This window comes from Oryzias latipes, chromosome 12 (genome assembly GCF_053564925.1).
Source record: "Oryzias latipes strain Hd-rR chromosome 12, Olatipes_Hd-rR_3.1".
Lineage (NCBI taxonomy): Eukaryota > Metazoa > Chordata > Actinopteri > Beloniformes > Adrianichthyidae > Oryzias > Oryzias latipes.
The window spans coordinates 24,087,709-24,107,785 of NC_136248.1; the positions used below are offsets into that span (position 1 = coordinate 24,087,709).

General features: G+C 39.1%; 1 protein-coding gene across 1 annotated transcript; it reads right to left on the reverse strand.

Moving 5' to 3' along the window:
• Positions 1–73: 73 nt before the first annotated feature.
• On the reverse strand, positions 74–20,073 carry mtrex (Mtr4 exosome RNA helicase). Its single transcript, NM_001164882.1, is given in 27 exon segments — positions 74–201; positions 1,032–1,136; positions 1,764–1,926; positions 2,016–2,072; positions 3,554–3,659; positions 4,293–4,456; positions 4,838–5,026; positions 5,109–5,219; positions 5,297–5,422; positions 5,577–5,645; positions 5,719–5,891; positions 6,315–6,465; positions 7,762–7,887; positions 8,802–8,903; positions 10,278–10,388; positions 10,644–10,723; positions 15,235–15,366; positions 15,448–15,565; positions 15,743–15,841; positions 15,970–16,094; positions 17,254–17,344; positions 17,469–17,643; positions 17,979–18,091; positions 18,324–18,386; positions 18,476–18,542; positions 19,041–19,181; positions 19,935–20,073. Coding segments are annotated over 27 exon segments (3,111 nt in total). The 5' UTR covers positions 20,036–20,073; the 3' UTR covers positions 74–148.
• Between the last annotated feature and the right edge of the window lie 4 nt (positions 20,074–20,077).

A 20,077-nucleotide genomic window follows, 5' to 3' on the forward strand; every position in this document is an offset into this window, starting at 1 on the left:
TTATATTAATATTAAAAAAAAAAAACATGGACAATCAAAACAGAAAACGTCTGGTAAAAAAATCAGCTCAACAACACACCTCAGTTCAGGTTTGATGTTGTAAAGAGGTGTGTGTGTAAAACATTGCAGACGGTGTGAAGGAAAGTCACTATAAATAGAGACTAGCAGCAAAGACGATGTCTCTCTTTATCTTCGTTATTCCTGCAGAGACAGAAAACCACAGAATGAAAGAAGAATTGGTCAAATACATTCAAGAAACGGCTTGAAAATGTTCAATTTAGTTTCTCAAATTAAGGCAGAAAAAGATCACTTATCAAAAAAAACAAAACAGGTAGCTTTTTTAATATTTTTAATCCACCTAAAAAACCGGAATGCTGCAGTCCGCTTGAATCCTTAAAGACCCACTCTGATCTTTTGATCTATTTTAAAAGCCCAGTCATCTTTTCGTTATGTTGTTTTTAGCTAAAATTATAAAAAATAAAAAACAAAAAAGTCGTTTTCTAGGACAGTTTCTGCTCTGATTTGTGGGCGGGACACTGGCGTCAAGCAACCCCGCCCCCCTTCTCCACCTTGTTGGCCCACCTTGTTGTTAGCACATGGCCCACCCAGCATATTATCTATATATCGAATTTGCTCTTCTTCAAACAGCATTTTTTTCAACAGTTTTGAATAAAGAAATACTCGGAAATGCAATTATGAGCTTAATTTTCTGCATATATGTGTGTCCTCTATTTTCAGGAAAAAGCATAAAAAACAACTTTCATTGGAGTGGGTCTTTAAGGACACCACCTGAGCTGCTTTCAGCAAAACCTTTGAAGCGTAAATGTGGCCAAAAGCTTACAGGTGATCATGATTTAGGTTTTCCAGAAAGGGTTAGGGTTATTTATTTATTTTCCTCCAATCAGGAAGTAATAAAACTAGATCTGAAGCATAATAACTGAACTTTGAGCTCATTTCTGATTATCTACGAGGAGTAAACCCGCTTTGCGTATAACTGATCATGTGTGCTACATTATCTGAGGACTTCTCACCTTCTGCAAACTTGTTCTCCAGTTCCGTGTTTCCAATGGCTTTGGCAGCCGAGCACATCTGTCGCAGCACTTCCTCTAAACGGCGCATGCAGCGGATGATGCTTCCTGCAGCAGACATACAAAAAGCTTCCGTCATTTGGTTTAATAATAACAATAATAATGGACTGGATTTATCTGCGATTTTCCAGAGCCTCAAAGCACTTACAATGTGTCCATTATTCATTCACTCCTCATTCATACCTGGTGATGGTAACTACTGATGCCCAGCGGCAGACTGAAAGAGGCGTGGTTGTCAGTACGCGCCTCGGACCACTAAGGGTTTATAAGACCAGACGTTGCACAGATTTTCTTCCAAATGGAGTCTGTGGTGTCGAAATGGTCGTTGATTTCTAGATCTTTTCAGAGCTTTGCGTGGTCAGGCTCATGTTTCATCGGAGCTTTTAGAATTTTACAGCTGTCTACGTTTACTTCGGGTCAGTTTTAAGTGGTTATTCCTCTCATCCATTTAAGAACTGGAGAGTATTGAGCAATTCAAACGATAGAAGGTTCAGCCTTCAGTCTGATTTCTTCTTTTGAGTTCTTTCAGGAGGCTTTCATATTGGCCTCCAAGGATAGCAGATTGTTATGGTTTTTAGATGTATCTTTACGTTTTATGTGCTTGTGTACTCCTTTATTAATGAGCACGGTGTCTTTTTTTAAATCTTTCACTCAGCCACTTGTTCCGTCTCAAACCTTCAAAGACGTCGGTCATTTTGCAGATCTGGGAGAAGCTGGACCCGTTGGCCCAGGCAAAGACCACGTCCATCAGGTGGGACTTGAACTGGCTCAGATACGTCTCCTCGTCCACTTCCAGCTTGGCGTCTGCCGACACTTTGGCGATGCGCTTCGCACACTCCTGGATGCGAGAGCAACGGCGGGGGTGTTTAAGTTCAAAGTGTGACTGAAAGAGCGGTGGAAAGAAAGAAGCGCTTCCCGCCGTCTCACCTGCATCTGTCTGAGCGGCGCTGCCAGCTGTTCGGTCAGTTTGGGAATCTCGCTGGCCTGAAAAAAAAAATACCAAGTGATGAGTTTTCTGTGATCCTCTCTGAAGATTCAGTTTGTGAAGAGAAGTAGAAGACAAAAGTTTAAAAATAAAAAGAACTCTCTTTAAATGGATACATTTTATTTGTAGTGTTTGTAACTACATATTAATGTCATTGCTTTGTTAAATGAATGTGTGATTTTATTAATGTTTCTATCTAAATATTGCACTTTATAAGGGCAGGGGCAATTTTATAGCTTCTTTTTGATGCATAAAATAATTTAGACTCTGTGATTCTCTTCTCCTTCAAAGGCTGCAGGTTATTGGAAGCCAGTGAAGCTACATCATAGACGGATCGGGTGAATACTCGATTCTGATTGGCAGCTGAGGGACAACTGAGGGACAACTGGCCTACACCCCAATAGGATCTGCAGCAACAGAAACTTGGAACATAGGTGGACATACATGTTATTCAGCAAGACAGTAGAAAAGATTTTGTCTTTTAAATGACTCCATGACAGACATGCCAGTATGTCTATCAAATGTTACCATCGAGGGCAACCCTGCCTTTAATTCTAATTAATAGTAAATAGTTTGTTTTATGACAAAGAGGCTGAAAAATTGCTTTCTGGGATGAAAACCTTGAAAAAAGAAAAGTTTATGAGGAAAGAAGGATTTTATTTTGACTATTGCTGCTTTTTTTGGTGATTTTAAATCTTCTCTTTTCAAAATCTCTTACGTTATGCTTATTTATCTGTAAAGCGTTTTCTAGTTTTAGACCTGTAATGATAAAGTACTGAAGCAAAAGGCGACTGAGGAACTCTGTTCCTGACACCTGGAAAGGCGTGTTCATGAGTCTGCACACCTGCTTTACTCCCATTATTCTCTATCAAAGTGAAAGCTCCTGTTTTGTGTCCTTTTTAGTTGAAAATTTGCAAACGCTTGCATGAAATCTGTAAACAGGAGACCTCCGGTTTCTACTCTTTAATTTTTGTAGAGGGCTATGCCTCCCCAAAACTCCTTATTCTTAGTCATTTTTAACAGCAAATTGGTCTCAATGAGTAAAAGATAAAACATGGTAAAATCTAAATAATTAAAATGTGAAGAAGATGAGAAAATCCCACGCAGATATGAGGAGAAATCCTTCCAAAAGCAGCAGCTGGTGCCGTTTACTGACAGCTGCTCGCTGATCTTTTCTGGTGGAGGTGGCAGCTGCTCTCTATTGTTCTCTTCCATTGATGGGGCGTTTGAGGACAACTTGAGGAGGGAGGGAAACATTACAGCTGGTGCAGAGCCAGAGGAAAAAGACCTCCTCAAATAAATTACTCTGCTGGACTGCGCGCTCGAAAAGGCCAGACAAACTTACAAAACCCCGAGATTTCTGTTTTTGCAAGTGAAGAAATCGAAGCAAAAATAAAGCCCCTCCGGCTTCGGCGTTTGGGAATGAGAGCTGGGCGTTTATGTGTGCAGAGATTTGGAGGGTTGGTGTGCGTTTGCTCACGTTCTCCTGGAAGACAAAGCAGGACAGCAGAGCGGTGGCCTGTTCCACTGACAGGTCGTTGAAGAGGCCGTTGAACATCATCTCTGTCAGCAGAAGCTCATCACCACTGGAAAAATGAAAAACATATTTGACTTCTGTCAGCCAAAAACATTACGACTTTACATTAAAATAGACGTTTACGGTATTAAAAAAAACAAAACAGCAATAAATCCTTGAAAAACATTTGTGATATCACTTTAAAGACAGATTTAAAAAAATGTGTTTTTGGTGTTTTTAACATGCTCATGTGGCATTTATCAGAAGAAAATTAAGCTCAAAATTTTTTTCTGAGTATTTCTTATTCAAATTGTTGTGAATCAGGAGCAGATGAAAAATGTTGTTTAGAAAAACACTTTGTTACGTGAAAAATATGCTGCCCAGAAAAGAAGCAATTTTTTAAAAATGTTTTCCAAAAACAGCCTAATAATAATCAAAAGACGACTGAGAAGGCTTTTTAAACAACTCAAAAGGTGATCGGAGTGGGTCTTTAGACAATCGTAGGCGAGCCTTGTGAAAGGTCATGCTGTGAAACAATTAAAGCCACAAATAGTTGGCCCTCTGCGTCTGTGATCACCACATCCTCTGTGGTCACATGTTAACACACAGATCTGATGGGTAAGGCTGCAGCGCTTCTCGTTAAAAACAGACCAACACCTCGAAAAAGTGACGCTCGTGAAGAGATGCAACGCCGTCTCCTTACCTGCTGATTTCACAGGCGACCCGCCCCTTCATCTCGATGACATCGGAGGGACTGGCGAAGCCGAGTCTCCGCAGAACCCTCTTCCGGCATTTCAGCTCATCCATCTGCAGGACGGTGCGAGCCTTCTTCAGCTCTCGTTTGGCCGTTCGGACCTCTGTGGCAATCTGAGACACGAAAAAGCAATTTATATATAAAGTGAATGAAAAAAACTAATAGGGAGCAAAGAACCCATGCTCGTCCTGGACCAATTGCCAAAAGAAAAGAAAATGACAAACATCTGAAGGTGCAAAAGAGACGTTTTTTTTTGCATTCAATGTGATCTAAATGGAGTGTTTGGAAAAACAACCTGCTCTTATGAGGGAACTTTCTGACCTTTAATTGTTATTAATTTTAGAGGAAAGCAATAAAATGTCACTGATTATTTTCTAAAAGAGCATCATACATTTTTTTTAGATCCAACTACAGTAAGTCTGGATCAAAGGAAGGTCTGACATTTAGAAGGACTTCCTGACGTCTGCCATTGAACTCCACAAACAGTTTCTCACCAGAGCTTTTTTCTCGCAGAGAGAGTAAACCGACTCCAAGTTGGGGTCACTGTGCAGCGGGTGGGTGTACATGCGGTGCTCAAAGGCCTCCACCTTCTGAATGACTTTTTTCAGCCCGGGGTCTTTGATGCCCATGTCATCGATGGGGTCTAACAGAGGAACGCCATCTGGGAAACGTTTCTGCACCTCCTGAGGGGAAAAGCAGGCACGACTCAGGATTTGTGTTCATAGTTTGAACTCCTTTTGCCTTCTTGATGGCTGCTGGTTGGACCTGTATGGACTTGAGCATCAGCTGTCTGTTGTCAAAGGGCCTCAGATCTTTGGGGATGTACAGACGAACTGAGCTGATGGATGTGAGGAGGTGGAGCATCACTGGAACCACCTGGAGGTGAAAAAAAAAAAGCATCAGTTACAAGCTCTGTGTTGTGGTTGAATCTAAATGGTCTTTCAGTCACCAACCTGCATCTCTCCAGTCTCCCCTGGTGGAGCAGGTTTGGCAGCTTCAGTTGCAGCGTTTTTCATGCTTTCCTTGCTACAGTGGAGCAATACCTCCACTACATACAGCGGGTCCGAGTCTGTGCTGGCCTGAGTGGGAAAAAGCAGAATCGTGTTCGAAAACACCACAGGTTTTTTTTAGTTTAATTATAATTATAATTAAAAGACCACTGGGGACGCTTTTAGAATAGATCAAAAGATGATTATGATTTAACTACTGTGAGGTCAAAAGTGGTATTCTTACCTTTACATTTGTCTTTTTGCAGAAGTTTACAACAACTCCCCAACCGAAGTCTGCATCATCCTTTTTAACCTGAGGCAGCAAAGCCACACGGTCAGTGTTTACGTTCAAATATCAACAGACGGCGAGGGGTGCAGAGACGTACCTTCACGAGCCGTCCGGGCTGCAAGAAGGGCAGGCAGTATTTGGGCTTGTGGATGAACTCTTGTATCTCTTTGCTCAGTTTGGCTAACTGCTGCCTGATCTTAAAGTAGGTGACCACGCTCTCTTCGTTCGGGATCTCAATGGTGTGGTACTGCTCCTCCAACTTCTTAATTTCTGCAGAAATAGAAAAAAAGAAAATGCAATATATGGCTTCCTTTTTTAAACAAAGGAATCAGTAGAGTTTGGCGCTGCAGATGTTCTTCCTCTTTGTTTTGTATTCACAACAGAAAATAAAAGTTCCCAGATTACACTTTAATGTGAAAGGATTGACAAAGCTTGAGTGTGACCATGTGTAACCGCTGCTTTCTTATGCGGGGGGGGCAATACAGGCAGGAGCCACTTCACAGTGACTATGACTGCAGTGTTTTTCTAAAAAAAAAAAAAAAAAAGACAAAAAAAACCCACCCCGGAGGCTCTGCTTTGGCTCAAATTAAACTGTGTTTGTGTGGGGATACTACAAGTGAAGTAACATCATCCTAGGTGTTGTCATGTCAACAGAACCTTCCGGTTCAACCCCAGAAGATCTGCACGACTCACTCTCCACCACGCCGGGCAGGGCCCTGTAGTGCTGGAACTGGTAGAAGGACTTCTCCAGCATGTACTCTGGGTTGATCTCTTCCACTCGCAGCAGGTTCAGCACCATGTTGTAGGTCAGATGGAAAGCGCTGTTCAAAGGGTCTGCTGAGCCCTGCACACAGATACACACCACACATTTCCTTATTTAAACTAATGGATTTTTTTAAATGACATGTAGACGGGATTTATTGCAATGTAATTTATTTTCTGACATTAGCCCCATATAACCAATCATATATTTTAAACGGGCATTTCTGAGACTCCAATCTCATTAGCAAGATCCAAACGTTCCTTGACAACCCACTGCATATTACTTGTTCCATGCTTACTGCCCTGTAGTGGATCATCATTCCACTAGGGGCAGTAGAAGGGTTTTCCTGCTCATTCAACACTTTTGGTGGAAAAAGTTTATGTAATATTTAAAACTTTACCGTTAGAATTACTCATATGTTGTGATTTTATTCTAAATGACTTCTTGCAGGATTGAAATAATGCAAATTTTGTTGGTAATTAACTGTAATATTAACCGTAATATAGATACACCAGGTGAAGATCAAATGGGAGACAGTGGGTAAAAGAGGTTCTTTTTCTATTGAAAACTCATGTCAATATTTTTACATCTTCAACTAAGATTTTTGTGAGCAAAAACTTACCAAATCACAAAACGTATCATAATAAATAGCTATCCATATCTCAAAAAAAATGACGTGGCACATTATTTGGTGGATTTTATCTTTAAAAACATCAGATTTTCAAGAAATTTGAGTTTTCTGTCAGTTCTTTGATGCAGTGGGGTTTACATAGATACGATTTTGTAGAAAACATGCAGATTTCTACCAGAAAACCTGATATGTTGCACCATTTTAAGATATATTATGTAGTTTTGTGCAAAAAAAACTCCAGTGCGTAGCCAAGTTATCGACCTTTTCCTACTGATGGAGGAAAGGTGGAGAACAGCAGCAAACAGGTGGCGAGTTTTAAACCAACAGGAAGTCTCTTCAAAGAAATACTAATATTAACATTTTCCAATTTCTTTTAACCATATTTCTGTCGTCTCTCAGACCGCATAGAAGTATGAGCTATCTACATAAAGTTATGACCACCATTGTCAACAGCTGTTGCACTTTCAGACTTAAAAGGAGGTTTTAGTAATCACTGCATTGTGAGAAGCAGAGTCCAAAGCAAAGTTCAAGTAGTTAAATATTAACACAATTTCCTTATAAAGTCACTTATTTATAGCAGCAAGGTTGTGCGTTTGTCAAATGACAGAGCACAAAAAGACCGTACGCTCCTCAAGAGGAACCAATGATGGGAGTCGGAAACCGCATGACACCAAGTAACACCACAGCAAAGGGGTCTGAAATGATGAGGAGTGTCAAAGCGTTTGTGTCTGACGCCATGAAAGCACCTTTAGAAGCTGTTTCCCCACAGCAGGACTCATCTTCTCATCCACCATGAAAATAACAATCCCCCTGTCGTCCATCCCTCTTCTTCCAGCACGGCCTGACATCTGGATGTACTCGCCTGACGTGATCTAGAAAAAACCAAAACAGTTATTGCCAAAGGAAAAGTAATCAGTTTTATTTTCTGTCCTGGCAATTAACGGTGTTGCTATTTGTCTGGGAAGGGTATGTGCCCAAAAATACAATCCCAGTAACTATGAAAAACCCATTAAACCCTGTACAAGCAGATTATTGGACAGAGAAACAACAGGATTATCTGCCTTTCATCTCAAATTTCCCACTGGCTCACATCACCATGTGGAGCACAGGAGCTTTGATGGGCAAGTGCCTGCGTGGAGTTCTGGCTCCAACAGGACCGCCAGATGTTTCTGATGAACTTGCTGGAGGGCGACCCCCCTCTTTTCCCAGTCTGTAATGTTTCACAAGTGACGACAGCTTCAGACGCAGCGCTTATAAACAATACGTGGCTGTTTATGTGGCCATGCGAGCTGGAGGACCTTATAAAGGCGTCACTGCACACAAACCAAAGCCCTTCTGAGGTAAAAGCAATGATTAGACGGATCCAACCTTCTTTTTTTTGAAGAGTTGTGAAGATGGGTTCTCTTTTGCTGAGACTCTTACTTTGTCAGCTTGTTTCGGGTTATATTAGTTTAAAAATGATACTTTAGAGCACGGATTCTCACTGTGGTTCTGTGAAACACTTTGGGTTGCCCGTAACGCACTTTACCATTTTTGGAAACTGGAAAAGCTCATGAACTCAGTGTGAAGCAAACAAATGAACCTGGATTTATAGCTAAATAAAGACCAGTAAAATAACATTTATTGTTAATGTAAAGACATTGTAATATGACTACTCTACATTTTAAATTAATAGGATTATAACAAGATTATAGAAAGTTATAGAAAGTATAGAAAGTTATGGAGAAGACTTAATAGTAGAAATGAATTCATAACAAGGATACGGATGAAATGAATGTGTTCTTACAAAGCGGTGGCTCTTGCCATCAAATTTGCGAGCGCTGGTGAAGAGCACAGTGCGGGCTGGCATGTTGATTCCCATGGCAAAGGTTTCAGTGGCAAACAGCGCCTGAAATGAGGAAGAGTGATGTAATTCACTCATACGTTAAATGAGCTTTGTTTATGACCGATGTCATGAGCACACGATTCATTAACAGCAGGTTTATGCTCAGCTAAATTTTTTCTTTTTGTGTTTTGAATATACCATTTTAAAGATGCAGCTAAAAAAACGGAACAGTGCAAAAGTGAAAGTCAATTTTTTTGGTTTGCTGAGAATTGTAGCTTACAGTGAAATAAAGACTAACTATACAGTGTCTGAATTTTTTTTTTTAAACGGCTGCAAATATTTTCAAACAGTCTCACAACTATTGACTAAATATGTGAACTGGACGTGTCACGTCACTCAAAAAAAGGCTTTCTTCGGGTCCCAACGAAATAAAGTAAAATCAGTCGCCATTTTTTGGTGATATAGATGCTGCCATGTTGGAGTTAGACAACAATGTTTCTATGGCGACCACTCAAGCCAATCAGGAGTGTTGGAAGTCCACACCTCTACCACTTGAAAGCAGGCTCGGTCAATCAAACGTTTTGAAGGCTCAACGTGAGACCACATACTTTTATTGAAGCATCTGATTGGTCAGTTTACAACTTGAATACCTTGCACTCAAAAAAAAGTCACGAAAAGAAATTAGGACTAGCAACAAAAAAAAAAGTTAGCAGGGCAAAAATGATTATTTTGACAAATATGATAACTGGATAACAGCCGATAATTCCTCAATTGAAATCTACAGAATTTAGGCTTCTTGGAGCCAGCAGGTACTTCCTGTTTGTGAGGAGGGAGGGGGTCACTCAGTCCACTTCTCATATACAGTCAATGGTCGGTGCACAATTATAGGTTAAGAAATTCTGACTGAACCTGATGTCCACGCATGGACATCACAGAAAGGGCTAGCCACTAAAGCGTATTGCCAAGAGGCTGGTTGTTCACAGAGTGCTGTATCAAAGCACATTTTAAGTGGTATAAAAATGTGTTGTTGGAAAAGATGCACCAGTTACAGGGACAGCACAGCCTTGAGTAGATTTGGGTGAAATCCAGTCAAAACTGGATCTGTAAATGAAGAGCTGCCACATACAGAAAAATCCTTAAAATGGACTGCAAATGTGGAATTCCTTATGTAAAGCCACACCTAAAACACAGAGGTCCAAAATGTCTCATAATTCTAGTTAAAATATGAGTTTCAAGTTTTCACATGCCCAACACTTAACTTTTTCATGTTGTTATTTAAACTTTTTGAGATGTTCCTCTACATAAAGACAACCAAAACGAAACAGAAGTCAAACTGTTAATTTTTTTTTCCTAAACTGTTAAAAAAATTTTTTAATCAAAAACGTTTATCACTCCTTGATGTTCTGCAGAATGGGACAAAAACTGGACTGAAGTTACCTTGAGCAAACCTTCAGAGAACAGAATTTCTATCGTCTCTTTCAGAATGGGCAGTAGACCGCCATGATGGATACCTATCCCTCTTTTCAATAGCGGCAAAACATGTTCCACCTGTGAATATGACAGTTTGCAGGTTAAGAATCATTAAAACACAGAGGGATACTCGATGAAGATCACAGTAATGATTCCATAAACACTTGAACCACAAAATCACAACAGCTTGAAGGACATGAATCAGTAAAACAGCAGCAGAAGCAGGAGTTTTAGCCACTACTTCTGATCAGGCTGCTCTTCCCTCATAGAAAATGAAAGGAGGAAATGAAATTTGCAAACGCTGTTACTGGATAGTTTTGCCAAAGCGGTCACCTGAGGCAGTTTCTTGTCCTCATCCGAGAGGCAGTCCACCGCATTGTTGAAGACTTCTTCCACCAGACGTTTCTCATCATCTGGAACAAACACGTCGTGTAAATATTAGCACAAAGGCCTTTCCTAGCATCCCAAGTCTGTCTGATTTGGAGCAAATTTTAAAAATTGTTTGTTCATTTTCTTCCTCCATATGGCGCCATGGAAGATGAGGAAAGATTGGGGTTGGAGGGTGGGGGGTTTGCAACCACAAACAGGGTGAGCAAGTTCTCCTTAATTCAGATATGGTTTTGTAACCAAAATGTTTCAACTTTGTTTCCTAACAAAGTTGTGCAATTCTTAAAAAAATAAAAAAAGTAAAATTAAGCCACAAGCTGCATTGTATGGCCCGCAGGCGCTATCCACCCCTGTCCACGCAGCCCCTCTTTGACATGGCTGAGCGGCTGACACATGCACCTTACTCTGCCCCTCTGCCCCAGTCACCCTGGTCAAACTTGCACGTGACAAGTTAATGTAAAAAACACTTCTTTGTTGTTGTTTTTTTTAAAGTCAGCTTTTCTGTTGGCTTCACCTCCATAGCAACCACTTCATGTTTTGGTCGCCTGGATGGGACGAACAGGTCTATGTAATCTTTAGAAGAATTGGAAAAAGTACATTTTTTTATTTCCTTGGCAACTGAGGTATTTTGCTCATCACACTCACATGTGTAGTAATATGTCCATATCATGGTATTTTGTTCAGCTTTAGCTAACAAGTCATTTATTGAATTTTCACAATATTCCAGTCAAAAATGTGTGAGTACTAAAACGCCTCTTTTGAAGGCTTGCCCCCCTAGAAATAAAATTCTACAATTTCTATGTCTGATTTTTGTTCTTAAGCAGCTTTCCAATGTCGGTTGAGGACTTAGAAGGCAATAGGTCAAAATCCCAGGAGGAATTGAAATGTGTAGGTGGGCTTAAAGATTTTTTTAAAGAAGAAAAAAAATGGCAGCCTCTTCCTGAGGTCAAAGGTAAAAAAAAGAAAAAAGTCAGTTGTGGTTGTAGACCTAAGCTGGTGGGATGTGTGTGAAATTTTGTGAAGATCGCTCAAACAAATTTTCTTTCTCATACGGTGGGAAAATGTGAAAACCGCCAAATTTCCCATTTTGCCAGAAAAATGACAATCAAGCTGTAGGTCTTGTAGCCATCCTATAATTGTTTCAAGACTTCCTTTGAATATCGCCAACACATGTTTTGATTTTGTTACTGGATTTAGAAATGTTTGTTCTGTGCCCTATAAGATATTTTAAAGGTTTCGCCAGCTGGGATGTCACCATTTAGGGGTGTCACAATGCCCAGAATCCACACCAGTACTAGGTGTGTGTAAATTTTGACGAGTTTGTAAGAATGTGATTGGGGAATTGGCACTGTTAGAAAGAAGAGTTGCAAAATATATATATATATTATATAACAATAACACACTAGTGGTATGGTTCTTTTACAAATTTTTCCAAATGTAGTCAAACTTCCCGGTGTGGATGGACTGGAGGGACGTCCAACCTGCTCACTAGCATCCGTCACCATAATCGTCCCTTGGATCAAAAACCACTCCTCTCTTGAATTCAGCGCCACAGCGAAGCAGCCAAGTGTTGAGTCCCTTTTCCTTTCCTTCAGGAAGCCAAAGTTTGTTTATCAGCCAGAACATTCTGTGCGTGACGTCAGCACAAGGACTGAACTCCTCAGACTAACAAAAAGGACCAAGGTCACTTAGGAAGGCCGTGCTCCCCACAGAATCGTGAGTTTGTCTTGGCTTAACCTGTACAGCAGCATTGTTCTTAGGAGATTCAACCTCACATAATGGAGGGGAGATGGTAGAATGAACAGAAAGTCATTTATTTGGTTTACATGCTGCTGCTTCACTCAGAAATACGATGACAAACTGACCAACTTTACAAAATAACGACAGATCCAATGTCTTCCAAGAATAACTGGTGAAGCCTTGTGAAGATTTCATCCCAACGGTCTGTTAATTTTTTTTTCCCCTAAGAGAATGTTTCTTTCTCCTGGCTCCCTTCAGCAAAGAAAGTCGACACGCTTTCAGTTTCCTCTGGATGCCTCTGCAGTAAGATTACACTTAACCCCAGCCTACATACCAGAAGCAATGAACTCATCACCATGATGTGCAACACACCTTCTGGTCTCCATCATGAATTCAGTCAGTCCAGCACATGTAGTTTTGAGCATAAATAAAACCACTTCTCTCCAGACTTAATAAAAGACGCTTCACCAATCAAATTACAACCAACATTTGTTTTATTAAATGACAGATCACGACGGGTCAGAATTCCCTCCATGTGTGTCTGTTTTGAAAAGGAAAACAGCCACAATCTGGATAACTCATCGCTTTTCTCCACCGACTTTAACTCCATTCCAACAAAAAAAGCCGACAGAGCACAAAGCCAAACAAGTCCATGAAGAAAAGAAGACACAGAGACAAAAATGTAGGAGATGATGAGAGGCCCAGCTGGTTCTGAAAGGAGAAACCAGAGCAGCAACGTGGCCCTTTTTCCTTATCAAAACTGGCTCACAAAGACACACACATTGGAGAAAACACACAGCATAGAAGAGTCCCAGCTGTTTAAAGTGAGATCTTGTTCCAGGAAGTTTTTTTTAGGGTTTGCATCCTATTGTAGCAAAAATGTTAGTAAAAATCTTAAATTTTGTGGAGGAATTTCTTTGATTTAATCCAATATATTTTTAAAAATTTGAATAAGTTGATTATAAATTGCAGTAATAAAAAGATCAGAAAAAGGTTTCATGGGCAAAATCTTTCAATCAAGTCCATTGAGGACCCACTCTGATCATCGTTTGAGCAGTTTTAAAACCCTGTTAACCCTGTTCCCAGAGGTCTTTTCATTATGATTATGTTTTTTTTTTAAATAAAAAAAGTGTAATTTTTTTAGGACATTGTTACTGCAGAGTAGTAGTTTATATGAAATTCGCCTCCGAGTTGTGGGTGGAACCGTTACCGCAGAACAACTTAAAACCCCCTTCCCGTTGCTGAGAGCTTAGAACAGGGAGATTGTAGCCCCCCAAGCGCATTTTCTGCATTATATGCAAGCTCAAGCTTAATTTTTCATCATCCATCATTAGAAAAATGCCATAAGAACATGTTAAAAACACCAACCAATTGTCATCATAGTGGGTCTTTAAAATGCTGACAGTTTAAAAAAACTGTCCATAAATGTTTAAAGAGTGATGATGGATATATGTATGTCCAGGAAAAACAAATCAAAACAAGGAAGGAAAATGTTTACCATCAAAACCTCTTCAGATTTTTTTCCCTTGCGGTAAAACATCCAAAGCAGAGAGAACTGGGTTGAGTCAAGCTTACTCCACAGCTGGATTACGTCCAAACAAAACTTGTTTTCCTGAAGCAACCACTCCACCTCTCAACTGAGCCAAACAGCAGGCCCGTGTGGGGGGAAACACACATCACATCTGTGACACAATGAAGAGGTTTCAATCTAACATTCCAACATTTGGACATCTGAACCTTCCCTTCCAAAAGTTTCATAAATGAATCCTAACGATGGGTTTTGCTGGACCTTTTCTGAGCCCAACAGGAAATCTTTTCATCTGGAGGCAATTAAAAATGATGATGTCAAATTAAGCAACCATGACCCAAATACAAGACGCACAGAGAGGAAATCATTGCTCAGATAATAATAGCACAGTTTCAGCTGATACGAGTTGCAGTGAAACCAACTCTTTTCTTAATACCTGAGCCAGTAATAAAAATAAGTTAAATATTCATTTGGAGTTGAGTTCATCGATTCTTGCCAAGTTTAAAAATTGGATTTGTTAAAGTGAAAGTCACACTTTTACACACACAACGGTAGGGATGTCCTAATGCCATGTGAACACAAATTGGGCCAGATCACGTCGTTTCAGACTGAATCCCAATTGGCTGTTACATTCCGATCAGGAATTGGATATTTGTTTTATTCTTATTATTATGATGAGCGCTAAGCTAAATAATAAGACCTAAAAGGGCATTTCAACGAAAAAAATATTGTTTATATTATTTTTTATGAGAGTTAAACAGAGAGACGACAGTGAGATGGCTGCCAAAAAAACTGTCTCTTAAGTGCAAGCTCCTGGAAAAAGGGATGAAAAACAAAAAAAAACAAAAAAGATGTAATCTCTAAACAACCCAATCAGATAAATGCTTACATTGACACGAGTGAGCTATGAATACTCATCATCATATTCATGCTACAACGATTTTACAAGTCATTGTTAAGTTTTAAGAATTTAATTGACATTTAAATCACATGATCAAAAATGTTAAATAGCTCTAAGATCCTAAAGCTACAGTCACCAAACGTTCTCACATGACTAAATAAAAACAGCGAAAAGCCTGGATCTGTTTATTAAATTTGTTTTTGCTTTGTTATGTGTTACAAAAGTGTCGGATCAGGTCTCAGTATCAGCAGATTCTCAAATGACTCTGAATTGGATCGGGCCCAGAGAAACCTGATAGGAAGGGACATCCCTTCTTAAAGGCTGGTAAATCAGTAAAAAAGCAGCTGTGTCTCTCGAAAACCACATACCAGTGTTGAAGTCGAGTTTGGCCACTTGTAGAGCATAGGCCTCACATTCCTTTTTGCTGAAGCTGAAGATGATAACAGGCTGGAAGTTCCTCTCCATGATCATCTTCACGATCTTAAAAACACTAGATGGACCTGTTGAAGCCCCACATGATAATTGTTTATTCTCATATATTTATGATTGAGTTGCATCATTTGATTTCTATAGAAACGGACCTTTGGTGCCTCCTTTTCGTCCTCTCGGGTCCCACTTGCCGCCGCCACTGCCCCCAGAATCTCCAACATCTCTCAGCACCTGCATGGCTGTGTTGAAATTGTCTTCTCTAAAGTCGCCCTAAAGAGGATCACACATTACCACACACAACTCGGCAAACAACTGGGTCCAAATTAAAAAAATAATTTTTTAAAATAAAATAATCAATTTTCTCATTTGGTCTTAATAAAACCAAAATACTGATGTAATGTCAGATTTTTTTTTGGGGGGGGGGGGGGTGTTTTTGGAAATCCTTACATTCTCATCAACAACTAAGTGAAGTCCATCGCCACCTGCTGGAAAGATGTAGTGCTGCAAAGGAGTGGGGCGGTAATCCGTGTAAACCACATGGCATGGCTGCAGAATGGAAAATATATTGACAAAGCAAACAGACATGTTAACAATAACCTATACCTTCACATATTTAAAACACAAGGAAAGACCAAATGTCATAATGAATTGAAATGAAACCAAATAAACCCCACCTGCTTGTGCAAATGGCAGATCCACTCTGCAAACTGCCTAGCATTAGGAATGGTGGCAGACAAAAACACATAATGTACGTTGTCGGGAAGAAGAATGATGGTTTCCTCCCAAACCACACCACGTTCTGAAACAGACAGAAAGTGGTCAATCTTGGATTAGGTACATGAATGAATGAAAAAAGCAGCAATGCTTCATAATCTTGGTTTTAATCTGACATTAGCAGCACAAACTCTGGTTTGTCAAACTCCATAACAAACTTTACGACAACAGAAAAAAAGTTTCAATGTGAATAAAAACAAATGTTTAATAACTGATGTTTTTTTTTATCTATTGTACAAGTGTGCCTAGTGGTCTTTAATTATGATTATGTAGTTTTTAGCCAAAATCAAAAAACCTTTGCTGTTTTTCTAGGATATAGTTTCTGCAAAGCGGCAATGGGTCATTATAAATTCGCCTCTCAGTTGTGGATAGGAGAGGACTGTTAGAATTGTGCAATCCCTCCCCCCCCCCCGCCCCCTTTCTCTCCCTGTTGCTCAGAGTTCGGAACAGGGAGCTTGTGGCCTGCCCAGCATATTTTCTGTCACAAATACAGGTACATTCTTTTTCAAACTGCATTTTTTTTGGTCTGCTCCTGATTCACTTGATTATGAAACAATTTGAGCTTAATTTTCTTAATATCTGTCCTCCAGTGTTAAAAACACCCAAAATTAATTTTCATCAGAGTGGGTCTTATATAAAACAGAAATGATCCTCATAGATCACTGATCTATCATGCATCTTATCATGATTTTAGCCCCAGTGTTTCTTGTGGGGATCTTTTCTGCCAGGGCTTGCTGGCTTAGTTAGTAGTTGTCGCCCTTGCTGGGGCTTCTGGAGTTTAACTTTGCAGCTTCACGCTGTGAAGTGGACCCCGTTGCTGTCCCAGTTTGGGTGGGCACTGTGGCGATGCTCCTATGGCCAGGCTGGTTCCTGGTGTGAAGAGATTCCCAAATACTGTTTCCATACAGCAGCGCCAAGCCATACTTTTTTTTTTTATTTCATTGTATTTATTTATTTATTTTTAAAGTTACATAGTCATTATTCACTGTATGTCGGGGTCATGGGTCATATGTTTTAACGGAGGGGAGTCGGAAGGGTGAAGGGTGGGTTGGGTTTTTACTGTAATATTGTGTTTTTGTTTTTAATGTTAAAGCGATTGAGCTGCGCAATTGCATGAGAAGTGCTATTTTATAAATACTTTGATTGATTGATCAAGGACCATGTTGTTTTCTGTCTGCACAAACCTGCATCCCTCATGTAATGGATTTCATCAAAGATGACCCATGCTACTTCTCTCATGATCTCCGAGCCCCGGTACAGCATGCTCCTCAGGATCTGAGACCAAAACCATTACTACATGTCAGAACAAGTAGATGATAAAACCTTTTTAAGAGCAAGTTCTGCTGAAGGTGAGAAAACAAAACAAAAAAATTCAATTTCTCACAAAACTGTTTCCCACCTCTGTAGTCATGACAAGACAAGAGGCGGTGGGGTTGATGGTGACGTCTCCTGTGATCAGACCCACATCCTGAAACTCCTCATACATCTCTCTGTACTTCTGATTGGAGAGCGCCTTGATTGGGCTTGTGAATATGACTCTCTGCTTTTCTCGTAGAGCCAGCGCAATGGCATATCTAAAACAGAAAACAGGTCAGAATTTCTGAGATATCAGTTTTTCTTCCCTTAAAATAAAGTAAATCTGGACTCTTTTCTTTATTAAATATTTTTTTTTTCAATCATATTGTTGTACAAATTCATGTACTTAGTTGATAAATGAATGCCTAATAAAAAACAAAATCAAAATATATTTTTAAAGAAAATAAATTATAACTTTATTTTTTCTAAATCTTAATCTATTTTAAAAAAGATCCTTCTGGTAAGTGTGAATTATTTAGGAGCTTTTCAAGCTGTAATCTATTAAGCATCAAAGTTAAAATTCACTTCTCCAAGCGTTTTTGCATATACTCACTCAGCACAAACAGTTTTTCCGGCAGAGGTGTGTGCAGACACAAGCACAGACTGGTTGTTGTCGATGCATAAGATGGCCTCACGCTGGAAAGGATCGAGTACGAAGGGGTATTCCTGCAAATTTCACAAAACAAACATTAGTTAAGGTTCATTTGAGTAAATCCACCCAAATAATGTTGCGATTAACTTTATTTCAGAAAAATACAAAGTATTCTACGATGGCTTTAGAAATAAAAAAATAAATTTAAAGAAACTGCTAAAAAGCAGAACCTTTGAGATATAACTTCAATAAAAATGTCTCAACAAAGGTGTTACACTTTAGAGAGGAAAGCTTAAACCATCATACCTTAGCTGCTTTCCCAACTCTTTGTTTTAGAGGTTTAAACTCGTAATCCGCAGGCAAAGCAACCTAAACAGGAAAGATTTCATACATTTAGATTGAATTGGACAAATAACACAAAGAATATCATTAAAAATGCTTAAAAATGTGTCATTTACCTCATGCGAACATCCTTCCACTGTGTCCACCTGCTCCACTTTTATTTGAGGCATAAACTCTGAAAGACTGTCAAAAAAATTTTTTAAAAATCTTTTACATCAGCTTTATTTTAAGTGAACCTTTAAAAGGCTGCAAAATAAATCCTATTACCTTAAACAATGTATGCAAAGCTTAATATTTTCACTCGAAGTTCAACTTTTACTAAATAAATGGTCGAAGAAATAAGAAAGTTTCTGCATTTTAACTAAGCAATATGAAAAAAGGCAAGAAAAAAAAAACAATTATTCTGACAATACTGGGCAACAAGATGAATTATAGATGGACCATATGAGGAAGATTTCATGCCTAAGAATATCCAAACTTTGAACTTTTTCAAAACAAATTAAGACGTAACATATCTCGTGTTATTCATCTGTACATCTATTCACCTGTTTCAGGACATTTTAAAAAGATCTTAGAAATACTAAAACTGGCTACTTTTTCCCTTATCTGTTTATATAATCTAATACCCTTAATGTGGCTCTCCTAAGCATGGTGAAAAGAATTAAAAGCAATGAGTCTCACTTTAGGTCATTAACTGAGGCCGCCTCATTTCGAGGTTTCTTCCCAAAAACCACCTCCTCCCCCGGATCATCATCTGCCTCCCTCTTTGTCCGGGTGGAGGAGCCTGCATCTTTGTCAGCGCCATATTTACCTGCAGCTTTCCTAGAAAAAAGAAGGAAGAAAAAAATAAAGAAAAATTTAACTCACTTAACTTCAATCAAGGGGAAAAAATGGTTATGCCTTTCAAGATTTGTTTGTCATTCCTCACATAGTATTTGCAGATAAATACACAGGAGAGACGAGACGCTATTTCTCACTAGCATGACAGTGCAACGAAGCAAGCAATAAAATAACAGAATAAAAATAGCAATAAAATAAGATAAATAAAAATAAAATAAGTAAAATAAAATATTTTTCCAGGGGACTTGCAGTGCTGACCACACTTTCTTTGCAGTCATTTTCCAACTTCTGACAAATGTTTTGATTGCAGTAATGCTTTAATTTGTTGGTAAATATCAGAACTTGCACAGTATTTTTTTTCTTCTTTTTTTTGTCTGTCTATTTTATGTTTATTGTTTAAGATTATGGCTGAATGGAAACTGTCTACACTATTTTTGTTAGTGGAACGACACTTGGACAGTAAGCAATTTATTTTTTACCTTTATCTTAAAAATGCTTTTTCTTAATTGACATAAACCTAATTAAGTATTCAAAAAAGGTTCATTACAGTTCGACAACTATAAGTAATTATGAACAGTCCAAAGATGTTTTAGGTTAATCACAAATTTGATTTAAGCCTTGCCGGCGGGTTATTCGAGATTTCGAACAAACAATTCCTTACGAGCGCAAACCATACTACATGTTCTTTAAGGTAAAGTTTTACCAATATAATTTGGTTTAAATGAATGACTTTACTCTGTCTCAGTAGCTGCACTCGCGGGAGTCTTTTTGCTGGACGAACTTTGTTGCTCTTCGTCAAAAACGTTGAACAGTCCTTCCCCAAATAGGTCCGCCATCTTTGTTCAGGTAATATACCCACAATACAACACGAGGTTATT